The sequence below is a fragment of the Corythoichthys intestinalis genome, chromosome 21 (assembly GCF_030265065.1).
Source record: "Corythoichthys intestinalis isolate RoL2023-P3 chromosome 21, ASM3026506v1, whole genome shotgun sequence".
Taxonomy (NCBI): Eukaryota; Metazoa; Chordata; class Actinopteri; order Syngnathiformes; family Syngnathidae; genus Corythoichthys; species Corythoichthys intestinalis.
In genome coordinates, this window is record NC_080415.1 from 8,694,449 (window position 1) to 8,715,789 (window position 21,341).

A 21,341-nucleotide genomic window follows, 5' to 3' on the forward strand; every position below is an offset into this window, starting at 1 on the left:
TCTTGAATAAATGGATTTTTATTATTTTATATTCCATTTAGCACAAGTTATTTGTCATGACCATGCCATTTATTTAGCAATTGGGGAAAGTACTTGGGTAAAAAGAATATCCTGTAAAAATATTGAAGTAAAGAGACAGAAACAATGACATTTTGCCGCTCTCTTCGTCGCGTTTTCCTCATTGTGAATAGTTCCCCCTCGACGGGCTGACTGGTCCTTCTCAAGCCATTTATATAGCTATTGGGGAAAATACTTGGATAAAAAGAATATCCTGTAAAAATATTGGGAGTAGAGAGACTGAAACAATGACATTTTGCAGCTCTCTTCGTCTCGTTTTCCTCGTTCTGAACAATTCCCCATCAATGGGCTGAATAGTAAAACCAATGAGCCTAGTCTACCGCTGACGTCATCCACCTGTTGGGGACGCTAAAGCCCTATAATTGTAGGCGTGGCTAACCGGCAGATTAAAAGACTAATTTCTCGTCATCTGTGCTTTGCTAAATTGTTGTATATGGTCGAATCGTCTCAAAATATGATTCTAATTCACATAATAATGCCATTTAAGACTTTTTTTCTGGTGTCGTATGCTCTTTAAAGAGCAATTGAAACCCATTGTTACCAAACATTTTAAGTCAGGTGTGTGCCCAATCACTTAAGAGTTGTTTAAGCTGCCCTGCCCACCATAATACACACACCTAGTAAGAAATGTCTTGATGAGAAACATTGTCTGATGTGCATCATGGCTCAGTCAAAAGTCTGTCTGAAGACCTGCGATCAAATACTGTTGATTTGTATAAAGCTGGGAAAGGATACAAAACCATCTCTAAAAGTCTGGATGTTCATCAATCGACAGTGAGAGAAGTCGGCGACAAAAGGAGAGAGTTTGGCACTGTTGCTTCTGTCCCAAGGATTGGCCGTCCACCAAAGATGATGCCAAGAATTCAACGCAGAATACTCAGGTAAAAAAGAACCCTAGAGTGACTGCTAAAGACTTACAGAAGTCACTGGGACAATCCAATATCTCTGTGCACACATCAACTTTATGTAAAACTATGGCCATTAATGGTGTTCATGGGAGGACTCCATGGAGGAAGCCACTGCTGTCTAAAAAAATACATTGTTGCTTGTTTAATGTTCGCAAAAAGGCACTTGGATACTCCACAAAAGTTGTGGCAAAATATTTTTTGGATTGATAAAACCAAAGTTGAATTGTTTGGGAGTAACACACAACGTCATGTGTGGAGGAAAAATGAAACAGCTTACGAGCATCAACACCTCATCCCCACTGTGAAGCATGGTGGAGGGAGCATCATGATTTGGGGCTGTTTGCTGCATCAGGGCCTGGAACACTTGCATTCATTAATGGAAGAATGAATTCAAAAGTTCATCAGAATATGTTGCAGGAAAACCTGAGGCCGTCTGTCAGACAGTTAATGCTAAAAAGAGGATGGGTGCTGCAACAAGACAATGATCCAAAACACAGAAGTAAATCAACTTCAGAATGGTTTCAGAAGGACAAAATAAACGTTCTGGAGTGACCAAGTCAAAGTACAGACTTGAACCCCATTGAGATGCTGTGACATGACCTGAAGAAATCCCAGGAATCTCACTGAACTACAGCAGTTTTGGAGCGAAGAATGGTCCAAAATTAGTCCTGATTGATATTCCACATTGAGCTGCAGCTACAGGAAGCGTCTGGTTCTTAGTTCTCCCTTTTCTGTCATTGTTTGCATACCATCCTCATTAAAATATGAACATTTATAAATGTTTGGATGGTTTTAGTTAAAGCACACAGTTTTTTTTTTTATCTGTGTGATTTTGAAAAAGAACACATCACATTTGATGGTAATTTTACTCAGAAATGTGAGAAATTCCAAAAGGTTCAGATATTTTTTCATAGCACTGTATACAGTGTATCACAAAAGTGAGTACACCCCTCGCATTGCTGCAGATATTTAACTATATATTTTTATGGGACAACACTGACAAAATGACACTTTGAAACAATGAAAAGTAGTCTTTGTGCAGCTTATATAATAGAGTTGATTTATTTTCCCCTTAAAATAACTCAAAACATAGCCATCAATGTCTAAACCCCTGGCAACAAAAGTGAGTACACCCCTTAGTGAAAGTTGTCTATATTAACATACAACATGTCAACTGTCAATATTTTGTGTGGCCACCATAGTTATCCAGTACTGCCTTTACTCTCCTGGGCATGGAGTTGACCAGAGCATCTCAGGTTGCCACTGGAATGCTCTTCCACTCCTCCATGACGACGTTGCGGAGCTGCCGGATATTTGAGACTTTGCACACCTCCACCTTCCGCTTGAGGATCCCCCCAAGATGTTCTATTGGGTTCAAGTCTGGAGACATGCTTGGCCAGTCCATCCCCTTTACCTTCAGCCTCTTCAGTAAAGCAGTGGTCATCTTGGAGGTGTGTTTGGGGTCATTGTCATGCTGGAACACTGCCCTGCGACCCAGTTTCTGGAGGGAGGGGATCATGCTCTGCTGCAGTATTACACAATACATTTTGGAGTTCATGTTTCCCTCAATGGAATGTAACTCTCCAACACCTGCAGCACTCATGCAGCCATGACATTCCCACCACCATGCTTGACTATAGGCATGACACACTTATCTTTGTACTCCTCACCTTGTCGCCGCCACACATGCTTGAGACCATCGGAACCAAACAAATTAATCTTCGTCTCATCAGACCATAGGACATGGTTCCAGTAATCCATGTGCTTTGTTGACATTTCTTCAGCAAACTGTTTGCGGGCTTTCTTGTGTACTGTCTTCAAGGCAAGGCAAGGCAAATTTATTTATATAGCACAATTCAACACAAGGCAATTCAAAGTGCTTTACAGAAGACGCTTCCTCCTGGGGTGACAGCCATGCACACCAATTTGATGTACAATGCGGCGTATGGTCTGAGCACTAACAGGCCAACCCCCCACCTCTTCAATCTCTGCAGCAATGCTGACAGCACTCCTGCGACGATCTTTCAAAGAAAGCATTTGGACGTGACGCTCAGCACGTGCGCTCAGCTTCTTTGGACGACCAACCCGAGACCTGTTCTGAGTGGACCCTGCTCTTTTAAAACACTGGATGATTTTAGCCACTGTGCTGCAGCTCAGTTTCAGGGTGTTGGCAATCTTCTTGTAGCCTTGGCCGTCTTCATGTAGCACAACAATATATCTTTTAAGATCCTCAGGGAGTTCTTTGCCATGTGGCGCCATGTTGGAACTTTCAGTGACCAGAGTGTGAGCGCTGCACTACAAATTTGAACACACCTGCTCCCTATGCACACCTGGACCTAGTAACACTAACGAGTCACATGACATTTTGGAGGGAAAATGACAAGCAGTACTCAATTTGGGCATTTAGGGATGTCGTTTCTAAGGGGTGTACTCTATTTTTTTGCAAGGGGTTTGGATATTAATAGCTACATTTTGAGTTATTTTGAGGGGAAAATAAATTAAGTCTATTATATAAGCTGCACACAGACTACTTTTCATTGTGTCAAAGTGTCATTTTGTCAGTGTTGTTCCATGAAAAGATATACTTAAATATCTGCAGAAATGCGAGGGGTGTACTCACTTTTGTGATGCACTGTACCTTTTAATAGAATTATCGGCTGACATTATCGGTTATTGGCTGAAAGGAAAAGGTAATTATTATATATTATTATTATCGTGCATTACTAAAAATATCAAAGATAATCACTTGCGCTATAAAGTCTTAAGACACACAGGGACCGGTTTTGATACGCTGACTAAAGTGTCATTTTAGACTAGTTTTTGGACTGGTTTGCCCCAGATTTACAAGCTATTTTCCATTTTGTTCAACTGCGAGTCCTCTATCTAATGGGAGGAGAAACTGGTTTGCTCAGTGGAAGGTTGACAAAAAACATTTGCATTAACCCTATTTTATGCCATTAAAATAGTATGCGATGTAGTGTTGTTTTTGGCAGCCCTTTTTGTCTTAGTCTTAGTTGCTTAAAGTGTTAACTTTTGACTAGCTGTCAACTATAGTGATCACTGTCCCTGAAAGAGTTAAATTTCTATCAGCAACAACATATCAACATACTTTAATGCAACCAAGAACAAGAGTTAGTTCTTCTCTACTATGTGACCAGGGTGCAAGTTACTTTACATATAGTGAACAGCCCTAATGCCTCTCTCGCCTCTTTACTACTCCAGTTAAAAAGCTCCAGCATCTGCTTCCTGTTACCTTGGTGATGTTGCTTCTTCAGTATATCGGCCGGCTTGCAGCAGACCGGGCCCATGTCTGGGCGAACGGTTCAGACCGGGACTTCTGGTCCTGTTGGCGTGAGATCAGTATGCATGTAGCCCTAATGGCTCGAAGCCGGCAATGATGCCAAACACGAGCAGAATCCATCAAACAAGTCGGACTCCTATAAGCATGTATTCCCTTTTCTAGCCCGGTTTCTTCCCGTCTCGGCCATTGAGCAGTGTAGGCAGTAGGTCCTTTCCCTCAGGCCTCCTGGGAAAAAGTAAATCCCTGCGGAGGAGTGTGACGAGTCTCTCTCTCTCGCTCACTCTCTCTCACTTGTGTGTACGCTCACTGAAAGATGGGTTGCCCTAAAATTTTCGCCAATTAACTTTTATACACACACTAAAGAAAAACAAACAATAGCAGTCAATTTCTATGAGCTACAGTCTGCACGGACATTTGCATATTTGGGTGGACAACATATGCATTTTTCAATACTATTAAGATGAAAGAATCTGTCATTTAAAGGCATAAAGTCAATAAGTAGATTCAGTGTGTAGTTGGACTGCTTAATTTATTGTATCCAGCTTTTCTAACTGCTTCACGCCATCACATCAGAACTTTCCACCCTGAGTCAGCTGTTATTAAATCAAAAAAATTCCAGTAATTCCCGACTTTCCTGTACGCCTCCGGGCTTTAATACAAACAAGTTGAGTCCGAAATTAGCCACATGACTAAAGAATCGGCTTTGTTTAGCTCCTGGGCTTGCTGCAAGCACAGCATATACTGGTAAACAGAAAAAAATGCATTTGTTTTTCTGAAATACCTTAAAGATTTCTTCCCCAGACATGAACTATAATTTGAAAACTTTGTTCTATTATTATGTCTTGGGTCTTATGAGCAATGGTGGATGAAGGACTCAACATTTTTTGTACTTAACTAAAAGTTCAAATACAGGTGCAAAAAATTAAAAGTACAAGTATCTAAGAAAAAAATAATGAAGTAAAAGTACAAAGTACTTGCTGTAAAAATTACCTTACAATGTAATATACGTATATATACAGTGGTATGAAAAAGTATCTGAACCTTTTGAAATTTCTAACATTTCTGCATAAAATCATCATCAAATGTGATCTGATCTTTGTCAAAATCACACAGAGGAAAAAACAGTGTCTTCTTTAACTGAAACAACCTAAACTTTTATATGTTTTCATATTTTAATGATGATAGCATGCAAACAATGACAGAAGGGGGAAAATAAATAAGTTAAACCTCTGCCAAAGGACACTTAAAGATCAATTGAAACCATTTTTTACCAAACAATTTAAGTCAGGTGTGTGCCCAATCACTGATGAGTGGCTTAAAGCTGCGCTGTCCACTATAAAACACACACCTGGTAAGAATTGTCTTGATGAGAAGCATTGTCTAATGTGCATCATGGCTCGGTCAAAAGAACTGCGATCAATAATTGTTGATTATATAAAGATGGGAAGGGATACAAAACCATCTCTTAAAGTCTGGATGTTCATCAATTGACAGTGAGAGAAGTTGTCTACAAATGGAGAGAGTTTGGCACTGTTGCTTCTCTCCCAAGGAGTGGCCGTCTACCAAAGATGACGCCAAGAGTTCAGTGCAGAATACTCAGAGAGGTAAAGAAGAACCCTAGAGTATCTGCTTAAGACTCACAGAAATCACTGGAACAGTCCAATATCTCTGACCTGAAGACAGTGATTCATGCCAGACATCCCAGGAATCTGACTGATCTACAGCAGTTTTGTAGAGGAGAATGGGCCAAGATTAGTCCTGATCGATGTGCCAGACTGATCTGCAGCTACAGGAAGCGTCTGGTTGAAGTTATTGCTGCCAAAGGGGGCCCAAAAAATGTTAAATGTGATTGTTCAGTTACTTTTTTCCCCATTCTTTCATTGTTTGCATACTATCCTCATTAAAATATGAAGACCTATAAATGTTTGGGTGGTTTTAATTAAGGTAGACACTGTTTTTTCATCTGTGTGATTTTGACAAAGATCAGATCACATTTGATGGTGATTTTATGCACAAATTTCAGAAATTACAAAAAGGTTCAGATACTTTTTCATACCACATTTTAAGTAAATATTCAAAGATAGAACCAGAAAATTCATTGACTGCTCAGTTTTATTCAAAACTGCTGAATTGGGAAAAAAAAAACAACAACAACAATAAAATTCACTGCAGAAGCTTATCGAGCTCAAACACTCCAAAACCTAGCTTAATAGCTGATTGCATGCTACTATCAGTTGCATACCACGACCTACTGTACTATAGTGTGGTGTTTTTTTTATTGATCAATATCTTGTTCACTTCCCTAATTTTGCTCGTACTCGTGTTGCTGCCTCTAGTGCTCAGATATGGTATAATTGCACAGGGTTTATTGATTGAGCTGGACGCATGAAAACAAAGCATTAATTCACAATGAGAAAAAACCCCAAACAAAAGTAACGTGTAACACAGGCGGTAATTACAGTAATTTTTGCACTACAAGGCGCACCTGACTATAAGCCGCCACCCACCAAATTTGACACGAAAACGGCATTTGTTCATAGATAAGCTGCACTGGACTATAAGCCACAGCTGCCCTCACTGTATTATGGGATATTTGCACCAACAGATATTAACCGGTAACAACTTTATTTAACAGCGGCAACATAAAACTGTCATAAGAACAAATGAACCACTTTGAATTGCTTGAAGAAGCTTCATTTGGCCATCACTGTTCTCTTGGGGGAAACATTCCACCTCTGCTGCCACCTGCAGTCAACACTGCTGTCGTCCAACATGCCTCCTAGCATGCATTGCAGCGCTACAGAAATATATAATCAAAATTCATGTTCTGTGCTAATTATTTCTTCAATTACTGTCCTAGTTATTTCATTAACTTCTAGTTATGGAATTTGATAACACTTTATTTGACAGTGGTGCCATAAGACTGTCATAAGACCATCATAATCATGTCATGACACTGCCATGAGCATTAATGAATGCTTATGACAGACATTATTCTGTGTCATAAAAATTATCTCACTTTTGAATGGATGTAAAAGATCCGAGCTGGACATAAATGGAGTTAGTGACATTATTTGCCGGACGACACTTAATGATATCTGTCATAAGTATCCATTAATGCCCATGATAATGTCATATCATAATTATGATGGTCTTATGGCAGTTTTATGACGCCGCTGTCAATTAAAGTGTTACCCATTAACCCAAATAAATAAACAAATAAGACGCTAAGGACTATAAACCGCAGGATTCAAAAAACGAGGGATAAAAGTAGAGACTTATAGTCCAGAAATCAAGGTAATCAAAAGTACAGATACCTGCTGTAAAATGTAGTGAATTAAAAGTAAAAAGTACTATTTCAGGTTTGTATGATGCAAAACAATATTTTTAACTCATTTCAGTGTGGATTTCGGCCACAACACAGCACCGGGACCGTGCTTATCAAAGTCCAAATTCAGGGGTGGCCAAATCCGGTCCTCAAGAGCCCCTATCCCGCTTGTTTTCCATGTCTCCCTCTTTGAACACACCTGAATCAAATGATCAGCTCATCAACAAGCTCTGCAGGAGCCTGATAATGATCCTGATTATTTGAGTCAGGTGTGTTGGAGGAGGGAGAAATGGAAAACAAGCTGGGTAGGGGCTCTCGAGGACTGGACTTGAGCACCCCTGTCCTAAATGATAGTATTCGGAATACCTATGCAGGCAAATCGTCTGTTCTGCTACTATTGGATCTCAGCGCCGCATTCGACACGGTTGATCACAACATACTACTCAGCAGATTGAAACAGTGGGTAGGGCTTACTGACACTGTTCTTCAGTGGTTCACATCTTATTTACATGATAGGGATTTCTTTGTGTCAATCGAAAACCATCAGTCAGAACGGACCAAATTCACGTGTAGAGTCCCTCAAGGGTCAATTCTTGGACCACTCTTATTTAACATCTATATGCTTCCCCTAGCTCAGATTATGGAACAGTATGACATTTTCTGTGACACCTATGCAGATGACACACAACTCTACATTTCTGTGTCCCCACATGATTATAGTCTGTTAGACTCCCTGAGTAAATGCATTCATCAAATCAATGAATGGATGTGCCAGAATTTTTTCCAGTTAAATGTGGAGAAGACAGAAGTGATAATTTTTGGGCCAAAAAAGGAAAAGTCAAAGATAATCAGGCACCTTAGCACAATGTCACGGCTACAAATCAAGTCACAAATCTTGGCGTAATTATTGACTTAGACCTTAAATTTGATAGCCATCTAAAGTCCGTCACTAAATCTGTTTATTACCATGTAAAAAATATAGCCAGAATTAAGGGGCTTCTGACTGAACAAGACATGGAAAAACTTATGCGTGCATTCATTTTCAGCAGATTGGACTATTGCAATGGTATATTTACTGGACTTGATAAAAAAATCAGTCAGGAAGCTGCAGCTAGTACAGAATGCTGCAGCCAGAGTCCTCACATATACAAGGAAACTGGACCACATTACACCGGTTTTGAAATTGTTACACTGGCTTCCAGTGAGTCAAAGGATAGACTATAAAATACTATTGCTCGTCTACAAAACACTTAATGGCCTTGGACCAAAAAACATGCTTGATTTGTTAGATTCCTATGAAACATTCTAGACCCTTAAGGTCGTCAGAATCGGTCTCCTGTATGTTCCAAGAACAAGAACCAAGCAGGGTGAGGCAGCATTTAGTTATTATGCCCCTCACCTCTGGACAAGTTACCTGAAGGTCTGAAGTTTGCTCAAACGGTAAGGTCCTTTAAATCAAGGCTAAAAACGCTTTTGTTTAGCACAGCATATCCATAACTGTCTGTATATTTCAATCTATTTGCTTTCTATTCCTCTTGTGATTTATCTCCATTGCTGATTTCAATTATTATTATTAGCAGTAGTATTTTTTTAATTTATTTTTTTATTCTGTTCGTGATTAAATGCGATTTTTATGTATAATTATATTTCCTGTTTCGATTGTCTTTGTTTTTACGTTCAATTGATTCAATGCAATTTTTATGATCTTCATGCGATGTAAAGCACTTTGAATTGCTTTGTGTTGAATTGTGCTATATGAATAAATTTGCCTTGCATTGCCTTCATGTTTGTACTCAAGTATTGTACAGATACACAAAAACGTACTTAAATACAGTAACAAAGTACTTTTACTTCGCTACATTCCACCACTGTTTATGAGGAAGACATTTCGTGGTCCTCTAGGTTCACGGAAGGTCAGTTTTCACACAGATACTTGATAAAATGACAATGACCTTGGAAAGGTACAAACAGGGAGTACAAATAGACAAATGCAATAGAATACATAAACAGACACATGTCAAGGTCACTCTGCTTCTTTGGGAAAAAATCCTCCTCTCCCATCTGCTCCTCATATCATTAATCCATTATCCATTGTCGATTTAGCTTCAGAACATAATTTTACGTTAATTCCATTGGTGACAAATTTTTATTGCAAAAGTAGCTAAAGAGTGTCTCACGACCACATAACCGCAAATTGCTTCATGCATAAACAAACACAACTAAACCATGAACAACAAGCGTATACCATAAATCACAACTCATCCTCAGGAGGCCAGCAAATGGACTGTCTTGTATCGAGTTTCTCTTCTCTTTATGTGCCCCGATTGCTCTAAGATTTACAAGCTAAAATTGAGCAATAATTTAATATTTGACAAATGGTGACCTAGAGATCCATCTGCTTTTAATGAGGCTGTTTAAAACTATTTGTTTGAAAGACGTAAACCATGACCCTGGCATAACACCATTTTTGAAAAAGGGTGAAATTGGTCACAGATGGTGTGGTACTGAATTGAACAATGTTTTGCCTTTGTCATAAATTACTATATTTTAACTGTTAGACCCATGCTGAGCCATTAATTTACTGTAATACAGATATATTGCATTTTAGTAAATCTTAGCTCCTTCCTTCTGGACGGAGCATTATAGTTCCAATAGATAACCGCCTTTCACAATCATTCTCTGCCTAATGACTTTCCACTGGCCTGAGTGCCAATGGTAAGAGGATCATTGAAGTTCCCACCCTTCTGCAATGTTGACCAGCCATAAACAAGACACACAAGACACTCACAAGTTGATCGTCCACTTTAAACACAAGGAGAAATCCTTAAGCAAATACTCTTTGGAGTAAGTGTGGCACAGGGGGCAAGAATGTAAGGAGACATATCCAAGTGCTCTGAAACAAGAACGCATCCTGTGACTGTAAATCACTTAAAAAGCATACAACAGGGTTAAAAAAAGTCTTAAATAGCATTATTATATGAATTAGAATCATATTTTGAGACAATTCGACTATATGCAACAATTTGGCAAAGCGCAGATGACGTGAAATTAGTCTTTGAATCTGCCGGTTAGCCACGCCTACCATTATAGGGCTCTAGCGTCCCCAACAGGTGGATGACGTTGGCAGGAGAATGGTTTCATCTGTTTACTATTCAGCCTTTTGAGAGGGAATTATTCAGAACGAGGAAAATACGACGAAGGGAACCGCTAAATGTAATTGTTTCAGTCTCTCTACTCCAATATTTTTACAGGATATTCTTTTTATCCAAATATTTTTCCGCAATAGCTAAATAAATGACATGGTCATGACAAATAACAGTCTTGTGCTAAATGGAATATGAAATAATTAAAATGCATTTATTCAGTGCTACACAGCAAAATTACTCCATAATGGTCAAAACTGTCGACTTTACCTTTACTGTCGCACCTCCCGAATGATATTTTATGCCACAGTAGTTAGTCATGCTTTTGTCATTTCCCTGCCGGCTTTGACAGCTAGCCGACATGCTAACCCAAACCGAGTGATGTTTCAAAGTCTTCGAAGTGGAAAATCACACAAATCTAGCCCGGGTCATTTCACACGGCGGCGGGCTTGTCGATAGTCTTCACCGATCGGCAACCCGCCCGGCGGCGAGGAAGTTAGAGCTCGTCGTTCCCGTGCTGAGGGCTGAGGACTCTTTTGTGGCGAAGCAGCTGGACAATGACCGCCGGTCAAACCGGCCGACGTCGGAGGAACGTTTAGCTGCCAAATGGTTAACACGAATATGGCAAAATAATGCTTTACTACACGGCGAAGACGTAAACAGCGAGAGAGTCATAAGGAGAGAAGCTGCAGTTGTTATGCAGCTAACATGACAGAATGTGTCTGGCAGTGAGCTTTTCTACATGCCCATCCATGATCGAACGTAAGTAAATTGTCCTTTATTTAAAGAAAGTTTGTATTTTTTACTTTGTAATCGCTGTATTCGCAGCCATTTTTAACACAAAGTTGCAATTTCTGATCGGGTGGAAAATTTGACAGAACACCGGGCACATGGTGAGGGCAATAAACCAAGTATAGTGCTCTCCCGGCAGGGGGATGTGCGACAAGCCGCCGGTCGTCGGCCGAGTGGACAAGGAGCATGTCAGCATTAATGTTATCAGCATTAAAATGATCCCAGTATTTGACATAATACAAAACACAATGTTTACTCACTTGCTCGTGGTCCCACAGCAGTAGGGATTGTTTCGGCCAATATCCGCCGGTGAATGGGAACCCTTTGAAACCCCAAAAAGGCTCACAAACCTCTCCCTAGTGCAGCAACATTTTTCTGCAGCCGTTTGGCTGGAGTGATGCGAAAAATATACGAATTAATCCGCAAAATCAGCTGAATCTGCAGTCCATCTGCATACTATAAAGCAATGCTGTATTTGAACCCGCTGACCCGGGTGACGTCACGTTCGCATTCATCCTAAACACGAGACTGGAGACGGATGTCACTCATTTTCATGGCTTGGGATTCAAAAATTGAATATATAAAACGATTGTTTCCACACACATCCAAGCGGTCCATTTTTTTCAGGAGCATAAAACACTGTGTGGAATATGAAATAAACATGTTTTTTGGTGTCATATGCACTTTAAGTCATACAGCAGTTGTATTGTATCACTAAATGGAGCTTCTGGTGCACAGTTATGATTTTTTTTCTTACATTGTTTGTTTTTATTACGTTCATTTATAAGACATGGGTCTCAAACTTACACTTATCTGGCCAAAAGTATTGGCACCCCTTCGATTCTGTCAGATAATGCTCAATTTCTCGAAGAAATTGATTGCAATTACAAATGCTTTGGTAGTAATATCTTCATTTATTTTGCTTGCAATGAAAAAATGCAATAGAGAATGGACAAAAAAATCATTATCATTTTACACATGAATCCAAAAATGGGCCGGACAAAAGTATTGGCATCCTCAGCCTAATACTTGGTAGCACAACCAATAGACAAAATAACTGCCAACAACCGCTTCCATTATTCATCAGTGAGTTTCTTTCAATGCTCTGCTGGAATTTAAGACCATTCTTCTTTGGCCAATTACTCCAAGTCTCTGAAATTTGAAGGGTGCCTTCTCCAAACTGAAATTTTCAGATCTCTCCACAGGTGTTCTGTGCGATTCAGGTCTGGACTGATTGCTGGACACTTAAGAAGTCTCCAGTGCTTTCTCTCAAACTGTTTTCTAGTGCTTTTTGAAGTATGTTTTGGGCAAGGGTGCAGGTTTGGGTTCAACATTGGTAGGGACAATATAACAGCACAACATGCATGTAGACTTTTTGCTGGGGACGGGGCATTTATAAGACCAAACAGATTGGTTAAACGGGGGTCAGGGCTACATTTCTCACGAATTTGAACCTAATTAATTGATAGGCTAACTGATCATTGCAAAATAAATCTGTATTGAGTTATAAGAGTGCTTCTCAATTGTTTTCTGTTACGCCCCTCATAGGAAGACACTGCGCTAATGCGCTGGTCCTCATGGGAAACGCAGTCCTAAAAAAACTACCACTTTTGTCCACCAGCGTCGCTAAAATCGACCAAAACTGAAAGGTTACCAAGTGTTGCATTAAGACCACATAAACAAAACAAAAATGAAAATTGGGCAGAAGGGGGTAAACCTCTGTTCACTACATTTCTCACAGTTTAGTTAACATTAAAGAGCATATGACACGAGAAAAAAAGTCTTAAATAGCATTATTGTGTGAATTAGAATCATATTTTGAGACGATTCGACTATATACAGCAAATTTGCAAAGCACAGATAACGAGAAATTAGACTTTTAATGTGCTGTTAGGCCCCTCCTCCTGTTAAAGCCCGCTGGCGCCGCCATCTTGCTGATGACGTCAGCGGTAGAACGATTTCAGGCAGCTTTAGCATTGAGCCCAATGGAGGAGGAAACATTTTCCAGCGATTCTGGTTCAAGTTTGGAATTTTCAAACATAATTGGCGATCCAGAGGAAGTATGTGCCATACAGCCATATAGGTTTGAGCCATATTTGGAGGAAAAAGATATGGAATCAGAAAGCAGCGACACAGACGAGACTGAGCCAAACTCCCAGGATGACCACAGCAGACTGGGCAACACTGCATGGTGAGTGGCTGAAAATTAAATCGGTTTTGGTATATTCTGTTTTATTCACATACACAGTGGGGAGAACAAGTATTTGAGACACTGCTAATAGGAAAACCCATTGGCAGTGTCTCAAATACTTGTTCTCCCCACTGTATCTGTTCATTTTTTTATAGTGACATTTTCATTGTTATTAGTTTTAATTTGTGGAGACCTGAGAAAATACATTTTTCTTGCAAGGAGTCTTTCACTACAATCCATGTTCTGCATTTAGATTTAAAATTTCATTTATTTTTCTGAAGGTGTTCATGTGAATGCTGTGCAGTGATGCCCACAGTAGATGAGTGCGTTTGCTGTGGTGAACAGGAGCGAGTCAGGGAGAAGATGGAGGGGGCTGGGGTCCAATGTATTACCCAGCACCCTGGATTTCAGCCCGTGTGCCTGAACGTAGACGTCCTTCAGACAGCCTATTATGCCTACAGGCAAAATTATGAGGACCAGTCAGGAAACAAGTATGTGTCATATTTATGCACTGATCAGAATTTCATAAACCAACCTTTTTTGTGATCGGCAGTGACTTAGGCTAGTTAGCATTGTCTCACAAATTACAATGTAAAATAACGGTTTGCATTACTGTGTTGGTTTTCAAATGGAAAAGGAAATGAATGACCCCATCCTATTGTGCTTTCAGCTGGAAACGTTACACGGCGTATCGCCAGTTTGTGCGCTGGGTGTACGAGTTCCTGGGGCGGAGGATCAGGGTTCCTCTACCAGCCTGTGTGGTCGCGCAGATCAGGACAAGCTTCCCATCACCGGAGTTTGTTGGATACCAACCTTGTAATCCTCCCTAAAACTCCAAGTTGAATAAAATATTGTAATCGTTTCATTATACAGTCATCCTGATGTGATTTTTAAAAGAATATCTCTACTTCAATATTTTTGCAAGCCTCAGTGGTTAGTCTTATTACATATTTGCTAAGTGCAATACAAAAATTATATTTCCATGACAAAGTATTGTACTGAATGGAATATGGAAATATGACAAATGCAAGGACGTTATAAGATACTTATTTCTGACATGCTGATACAAGTAAAAAACAATTGCTACTGTATCAAGCTCAAGACAATGATTTGGAAAAATACACAAAATGGTTTTATTCACCGGAATTTAAGTGTGCCATTATATTTTATATATACCAACATATTTACACAGGGCTCGAACCAATAATACCTTATAAATTCAAAAAACTAGCTCACATTTTCAAAAGATGACAACGAAAGAACTGGGGAACACAATTATACAAAATTAAAGGTTCAATCATGGCACATTAAAACGTGTGACATGATCCCGGACCGCCTGTTCTTTGTCAGGTCGCTGAAAGCTGCTGCTGAGGGATAACCTCCCGGCCTCGGGCACAGCCGGTATCGCCTCCAATTCATCCGGCTCTACATCACTCGCGTCCTGCACAAGCCTCTCCACCGCCGACATCAGCTCGCTAACATACTCTGATAACAAGGGAAGCAAATGGTACTGACAAATGCACAGAGATAATTCCACATGAAATCCATTCCATTTATCTTGCAAATATCAAGCAAAAATGGGACAGATTCTAAAAACACACTTGACACTGTATCCAGTAATAAAGTGTCCAAAGGTTTGTACATTACGATGACACCCAATAATTTACAACAATGAGTTCAATTGACAGGATTAGTAATGCGTACTTACCAAATGTAGGGTTCTCCAAAACTTTGCGCACAACATGGCCGCCTTGTTTTGATTTTGGAAAGTGGATGCTATAAATCCCCACTCCGTCTCGGGTTAAGCTGTGGGCTCTATGGGCGTTTTCATTGAAGTGAAGAGCAGCCACAATCGTCCTTAAAAAAAAAAAAAAAAACATGGATGGAATAGTATTTCCATATTAATATTCATATTGAAAATGTCTTAATCGATCAGATTGTGATTGGGACAACAAAAAACAAAGACATGAGATAATATACTGGATAAATCAGCAGAAAATTGTTACAATAATACCTGCTGAGCATCCCCTCGTAAGAAAAGGCGAACATTTTGGGTGTAAAATGGTTCACCAGACTGTGGAAGGCTTCCAGGTGGGAAGTCTGGTAGACTGGAGACAGCCGGCGAATGTCAGCCAACAGTTTGGAGCCACAGATCAGCTTCTCCAGCTCATTGGTCAACTTGGTGTCTGCAAAATACCAGACAGAATCAAATTTGTACTTGAACAGAGAAGCATTTTGCGAAATAGTATAAGTGTGCTTATTGTAATGGAATGCAAACTTACGAGGCGTGAGCCAAGGCTTTTTCCGTTCCCGACCTTCCAAAGGACCATGGCTGCACCTGGGGAAACTGCCTTTGAAGCCCGAGTGATCATTCTGAACATGGCTCAGTACTGACTCCCACTTGTCGAGGATGAGTCTGGGGTCCCCAGGTCGCGTTGACGCCACGGACCAATATAAATGGTTGATGATACTGCCAATCCAGGGTTTTAGGGCTTCACATCCACGCAGCTTAGAGAGGTTCTGCAACTTTTTCTTCAAACCTTGGAAAGACAATTATGTAGGTGTGTAAAATATGCTATAAATAAAGCTGTGATAATGAATCTTATTACCTTTGCCAATATGCCAGATGTCAAAAAGATGCTCAATGTGTGGGAACTGTTCTCGGACGAGCTTGTTGACAGTCACATGTCGATCTGTCACCAGAGTTCCCACACGCACAAACTCCTCGAGCACACGCAGTGACCGAACCAGTCCTTCGGGCTCCATGTGGTAGCTACCTCCTACCTCGTTACTCTGAGATTTGGGAAAAAACAAAGCAACATACAGTATGATATATAAAGAATTAGGCTTATATCGAACATCTTTTGTTCACAAGTTTAATTTACCTGCACAATCTGCACATCCAAGATGGTTAGCTTCCGCAGTTCCATCATCGTGTAAGTCCCGTATTTTGCACTGTGACCGGGTGAGTCAGCTCGTCCGTCGCCACCACAAACAATTTCCTCTCCCTCAGCTTGTAGATGGCTCAACAGCCAGATTTGCCGCTCGCGCCACACGCTTTTGATGGCTTGGTGAAGGTAGCGTTCTTGATGGCGAAAGTACGACCGAGTGGAGTAAACAGCTACACCCATGTGAGATAACACACGCAGAACTTTGCCCACAGTTGCACCAGCAAATAAAATGGCTGCAGAAAGAAATATGTTTCCAGCAGCAATTCTGCCGACATATGGTTGGGAGTTCCATGTTCCGGTGTGACCACATCCAGGCTCAGCACACTTCAAGGCCAGCACCAACATGGTACCGACCTCAGAAGGGACCCAGTTGACCTTCTTGCAGGCACACGCAGGACAACTGACCCACTGGCTAATGAGCTGAATGAGGGCGACCCAGTAGATTAGATATACCCGGCTGGGAACTGGCGCAGGGTCGGCCGCAGCCATATCAGGACAATCGGACTCGCTGGACTCGCAGTCAGAAGGTGCGGTGGGTAGGTCATACTCAGAATCAGCCTCGCACACCAACATTTCTTCATCCGAGTCCCAGCTGTCGATGGTAACATTCAGCTCTGAGTGAACAACGCAGGTTTGGGTACCCACAGTCATCATGAGGGGCCCGGATGTTGTCTGGACACCTGAAAGATACACACAATAGATCACAATCTTCTTCCCCCTATTGCTATAACATGTTGATGATTGTGTGAGAAACCCAATAAAAATTTTCATTTTAACCGCAGTAGAGTTTAGATTTTATGTAAGCCTGTCAAACAAATGAATTAGAAAACAATCAGACTTGAAAATTATATTATTATTTTTTATTTTATATTACAAAAAATAAAATAAAATAATCAGAGAAAAGGGTGGCTACTTTGAAGATACTAGAATATTATATGTTTTAGTTATATTTCACATTTTTTGGCTGAGTACATAATTGCACATAGTTTTATTACCTTTAGTGAGAATTTACAATGTAAATAGTGACAAAAATAAAGAAAACGCACTAATGAGAGACGGTGTGTCCAAACATTTGGCCTGTGATGTATTTTGGAAGGCAGCTATGACAATGAAAAACTTACACTGGATAAGTTCCAACCTATTATAGGTTAATCATTTAAACATTATAATGATAGTAAACACTTTGCCCTTACTCGGTATTTTATATATATATATATATATATATATTAAAAAAAAAAATGTTTCTTTAATCTGTATTATATTAATTCAATAAACACAAGTCAAATGGATGTTTTGAAAGTTTGTTAATAGCAACGATAGGTAATTCCTTAAATTAGAAGCAACTGAAAATGTACTTCGAATTACCTTTATGTCGTCTTTGAGGTTGCAAAGCAGCACTAACAGCAACAGTCTGACTTGGTGGCAAAAGACAAACCTGACAGGACTCGTCGACCTATGGGTACACAGACAACATCAAGTTTATAGTTATTCATTAGCCTCAAATGTATTGACTATGTAATCATATTTTGATAACTAGATGGCAAAATAAGAATTTTCCCCAAAACCAAAGACAGAAAGGTTTAGGGAATGTTATTATGACACATACACCAGGTGTCAAAAGTCATATTTTGAGTGGAAATGTTTTATAACATTTTGTAAAACACATTACACGTACCGATTTAGGAGCTGGCCCAGCGGCAAATTCTTCCAACTCAGGATTATCCGCGTCTGGATTAACACTTTCGCACTGTGTCTTTGAATGGGCCTGGTATTCTTGTATCATCGACTGAAAAGAAAAGGACACAATTCAATCACTCGAATAAACGCCGCGCGATTACAATTGTAGGAGACGGGCTGCTAGCGCTAGCTAGCGCTAGCTAGCGCTAGTAGCCCGCAGCTAGCGCTAGCGCTAGTAGCCCGCAGCTAGCGCTAGCTAGCGCTAGCAGCCCGCAAAATTCACAAAACGTGATGAGAGAAATCATTTAAAGCATGAAATGAGGTACCATAACCACTAGCCTCTGAGGTCAACAAGACGAATTGTTTGATAGTAAAGCGCGAATAATTCAGCAAATAATTACAGCAGCAACAAATGTGATTTTTTTGTTTGATGGTTTTTAATTAAAGCTAATTTATTGGCAGCACACTGAAATGGGTTTACAGTATTTTACATTATATAAAACACAACGCTTACTTACTTCAACTGCAGCCTTTTTCGTCCGCTTATCAATGGCAGCGGACTTCCTCTTCAGAGATTTGTGAGCGCTTTGCCCACTGCCGCTAGCTCCATGTTGAGGACGGGGGAAAATTGTTGGCACAGCTGTGTCAAGTAGGGTTCTGGCATGTTGCACTGAAAGTCCCATCTCAACTTTCCGCAGAGGAACAGGGTCGAAACAGTCTTCAGTAAAATGATCCGAACACAACGCTGAGGATTTGGATGGTGACCAATTGTCCCTCGTTCGTTGTACTTGCTTTACCCATGCTTCCCGGCGAACGGGATCTCTTGGGAACCGAAAAAGGCTCACATCACTCCCCGTGCCGTTGGAACAAAAGCCTGCAACGCATCGTTTCGGCATGGTGCGAAAAATAAAGGAAATACTCTGCTAAATTAGACGAATCCGCAGTCCTTCTCACACAACAGCACGGGTAGCTAGCGAAGAGGTCTTCTACCGTACACGTCACATCCGCCTTCTTCCTAAATCCGAGATCACAGCCGGAAGTCTGTCATTTTCGTAGCGCGGGATTCAAAAAACTGAATAAATATAACGATCGCTTCCACACACATCCAAGCGGTCTGTTTCATCCAGGAGCATAAAATACCGCGGAAAGTATGAAATAAACATGCTTTTTGGTGTCATGGGCACTTTAACAGCAGAAAATATATACAGAATTGGAGGACACTTCTCTCTAAGGAGCTTCCTACTTGAGTTTTGCAGGTTAGCAAATTCACACAGTTTAATGTTATGCAAACTCTGATGCAGGTTGTAGCAAAATTGTGTTCCCACCTCCATATTACTGATCTTTTTACATTACTTACAGGGGCTGCTGCTGGCTGAAAAAAAACTTCTAATATCCCTGTCTTTGAAGGGGGGGATGAGGCGGCATGTTGGCGACATGTTGTATTTTCGTCGGGTCAGTGCGTGTGTGTGTGTGTGGGGGGGTCAATTCAACAGCCAATCAAATGTGAGTTTGAGGGGGAAAAATGGACTAGCACATTCAGCAAGAGAATAAGGGGTAGTCTAATAAGTCTGAAGACAATGAAAATAATTCACTTAATAATGGTAGGGTCAATTATATCCTTACAACATATTGGAAGGCAATCTAAATTACCTATATAACAGAACTCATTATAAATGGCAAAAAAGGGTGCTTAAAAGGTGGTGGGAAAAATTTGAGCATCCTGAAAAGTTGCTAGTGTTATGTCCCTACCGTCCCTATGCAAACCTACGCGCTTGGTTTTGGGTCATTGTCCTGTTGGAAGACCCATGACCTCTGAGGGACACCCAGCTTTCTCACACTGGGACCGACATTATGCTGCAAAATTTGTTGGTAGTCTTCAGACTTCATAATGCCATGCACACGGTCAAGCAGTCCAGTGCCAGAGGTAGCAAAGCAACCCCAAAACATCAGGGAACATCCGCCACATTTGACTGTGTGTTTTCTTTGAAGGCCTCGTTTTTTTCCTGTAAACTCTATGTTGATGCCTTTTCCCAAAAAGCTCTACTTTTGTCTTATCTGACCAGATAACATTCTCCTAAAACGTTTTTGGCTTTCTTAGGTACGTTTTGGCAAACTCCAGCCTGGCTTTTTTATGTCTCTGGGTCAGAAGTGGGGTCTTCCTGGGTATGCTACCATAGAGTCCCTTTCCCACTGGCCAAAAAACCCATGTCAACCCACTAACAATCGGCTTTTGGTGGCAGTGGGAAAGGTGTGGCGACCTGCCTCGACCCGTGTCAATCAACCCGCCAAGCAACCCGCGTTAAAATCACCTCGGCTCTGATCGTCATGCAGTGTGAAAGCAGAAACCCGGGTCAACAGTCAACACCCTAATCTACGTGGTGATGTAGGTTCTTACGTGATGCGTCATAACAAATTCGACCATTTTGAGGGCAGTAAAAAGCATGAAAACAGAGAACACAAACGGAAAGGAGACTTCCATGTTGCTCTGCATTGTTTACTTCCTTGAACTGAATGAATTCGGTCGCACTTGTGTCGACGCGCATCTAGGCATGGTGACGTCACGTAAACTTACACACAGCTGAGGAGGGGTTGGGGGTTAGACGGGTGAAAAAAAAACAAAAAAAAAGACACGGCTTTTTTTTTGTCAATGGGAAAGGTGCCAAATGCCAATTGCTAGTGGGTTGCATCGGCTTGGAAAAAACGCGCTTTGACCCACTAGTTTCAGCGGGAAAGGGGCAATAGAGTCTCTTTTCATTCAGACGCCGACGGATAGTATGGGTCGACGCTGTTGACACTGTTGCCTCGGACTGCAGGACAGCTTGAACTTGTTAGGATGTTAGTCGAGGTTCTTTATCCACCATTCGCACATTCTTTCGTTGAAATCTATCGTCAATTTTTTTTTTCTCCATCCACGCCAAGGGAGGTTAGCCATAGTGCAATGGGCTTTACACTTATTGATGACACTGCGTACG

At 40.7% G+C, this 21,341-nt stretch overlaps 3 protein-coding genes across 4 annotated transcripts in view; 1 reads left to right on the forward strand and 2 right to left on the reverse strand.

Moving 5' to 3' along the window:
- si:dkey-191m6.4 (rho GTPase-activating protein 22) overlaps positions 1 to 21,341 on the reverse strand; it is a 93,363-nt gene that overhangs the window by 23,456 nt on the left and 48,566 nt on the right. The window contains exon 1 of one of the 2 annotated variants that reach the window (XM_057826271.1): positions 4,240 to 5,215. The exons of the other annotated variant lie outside the window; for it this stretch is intronic. Coding sequence (XP_057682254.1) covers positions 4,240 to 4,294 — 55 coding nt within the window. The 5' untranslated portion in view covers positions 4,295 to 5,215. Of the gene's footprint in view, positions 1 to 4,239; positions 5,216 to 21,341 lie in introns of those variants that run through there. 2 annotated transcript variants of the gene reach the window in all.
- On the forward strand, positions 13,309 to 15,548 carry LOC130909596 (uncharacterized). Its single transcript, XM_057826272.1, has 3 exons — positions 13,309 to 13,741; positions 14,023 to 14,232; positions 14,412 to 15,548. The coding sequence occupies exons 1-3, from the start codon at positions 13,488 to 13,490 to the stop codon at positions 14,569 to 14,571; spliced, it is 624 nt and encodes a 207-aa protein (XP_057682255.1). The 5' UTR covers positions 13,309 to 13,487; the 3' UTR covers positions 14,572 to 15,548.
- Positions 14,851 to 19,461, reverse strand: LOC130909594 (uncharacterized). Its single transcript, XM_057826269.1, has 9 exons — positions 18,888 to 19,461; positions 18,368 to 18,478; positions 18,058 to 18,145; positions 16,627 to 17,372; positions 16,351 to 16,534; positions 16,024 to 16,281; positions 15,756 to 15,927; positions 15,450 to 15,598; positions 14,851 to 15,226 (listed from the first exon to the last, which is right to left on the reverse strand). The coding sequence occupies exons 1-9, from the start codon at positions 19,263 to 19,265 to the stop codon at positions 15,039 to 15,041; spliced, it is 2,274 nt and encodes a 757-aa protein (XP_057682252.1). The 5' UTR covers positions 19,266 to 19,461; the 3' UTR covers positions 14,851 to 15,038.

Coding starts and splice junctions, on each gene's coding strand:
- LOC130909596 (XM_057826272.1), top strand. CDS start 13,488: ATGACGTCAGCGGTAGAACGATTTCAGGCAGCTTTAGCATTGAGCCCA. Junction 13,742..14,022: donor AGACTGGGCAACACTGCATG/GTGAGTGGCTGA, acceptor ATTTTTCTGAAG/GTGTTCATGTGAATGCTGTG. Junction 14,233..14,411: donor GAGGACCAGTCAGGAAACAA/GTATGTGTCATA, acceptor TTGTGCTTTCAG/CTGGAAACGTTACACGGCGT.
- LOC130909594 (XM_057826269.1), bottom strand. CDS start 19,265: ATGCCGAAACGATGCGTTGCAGGCTTTTGTTCCAACGGCACGGGGAGT. Junction 17,373..18,057: donor ACCTCAAAGACGACATAAAG/GTAATTCGAAGT, acceptor TGTATCTTTCAG/GTGTCCAGACAACATCCGGG. Junction 15,928..16,023: donor AAAGCCTTGGCTCACGCCTC/GTAAGTTTGCAT, acceptor GGTATTTTGCAG/ACACCAAGTTGACCAATGAG.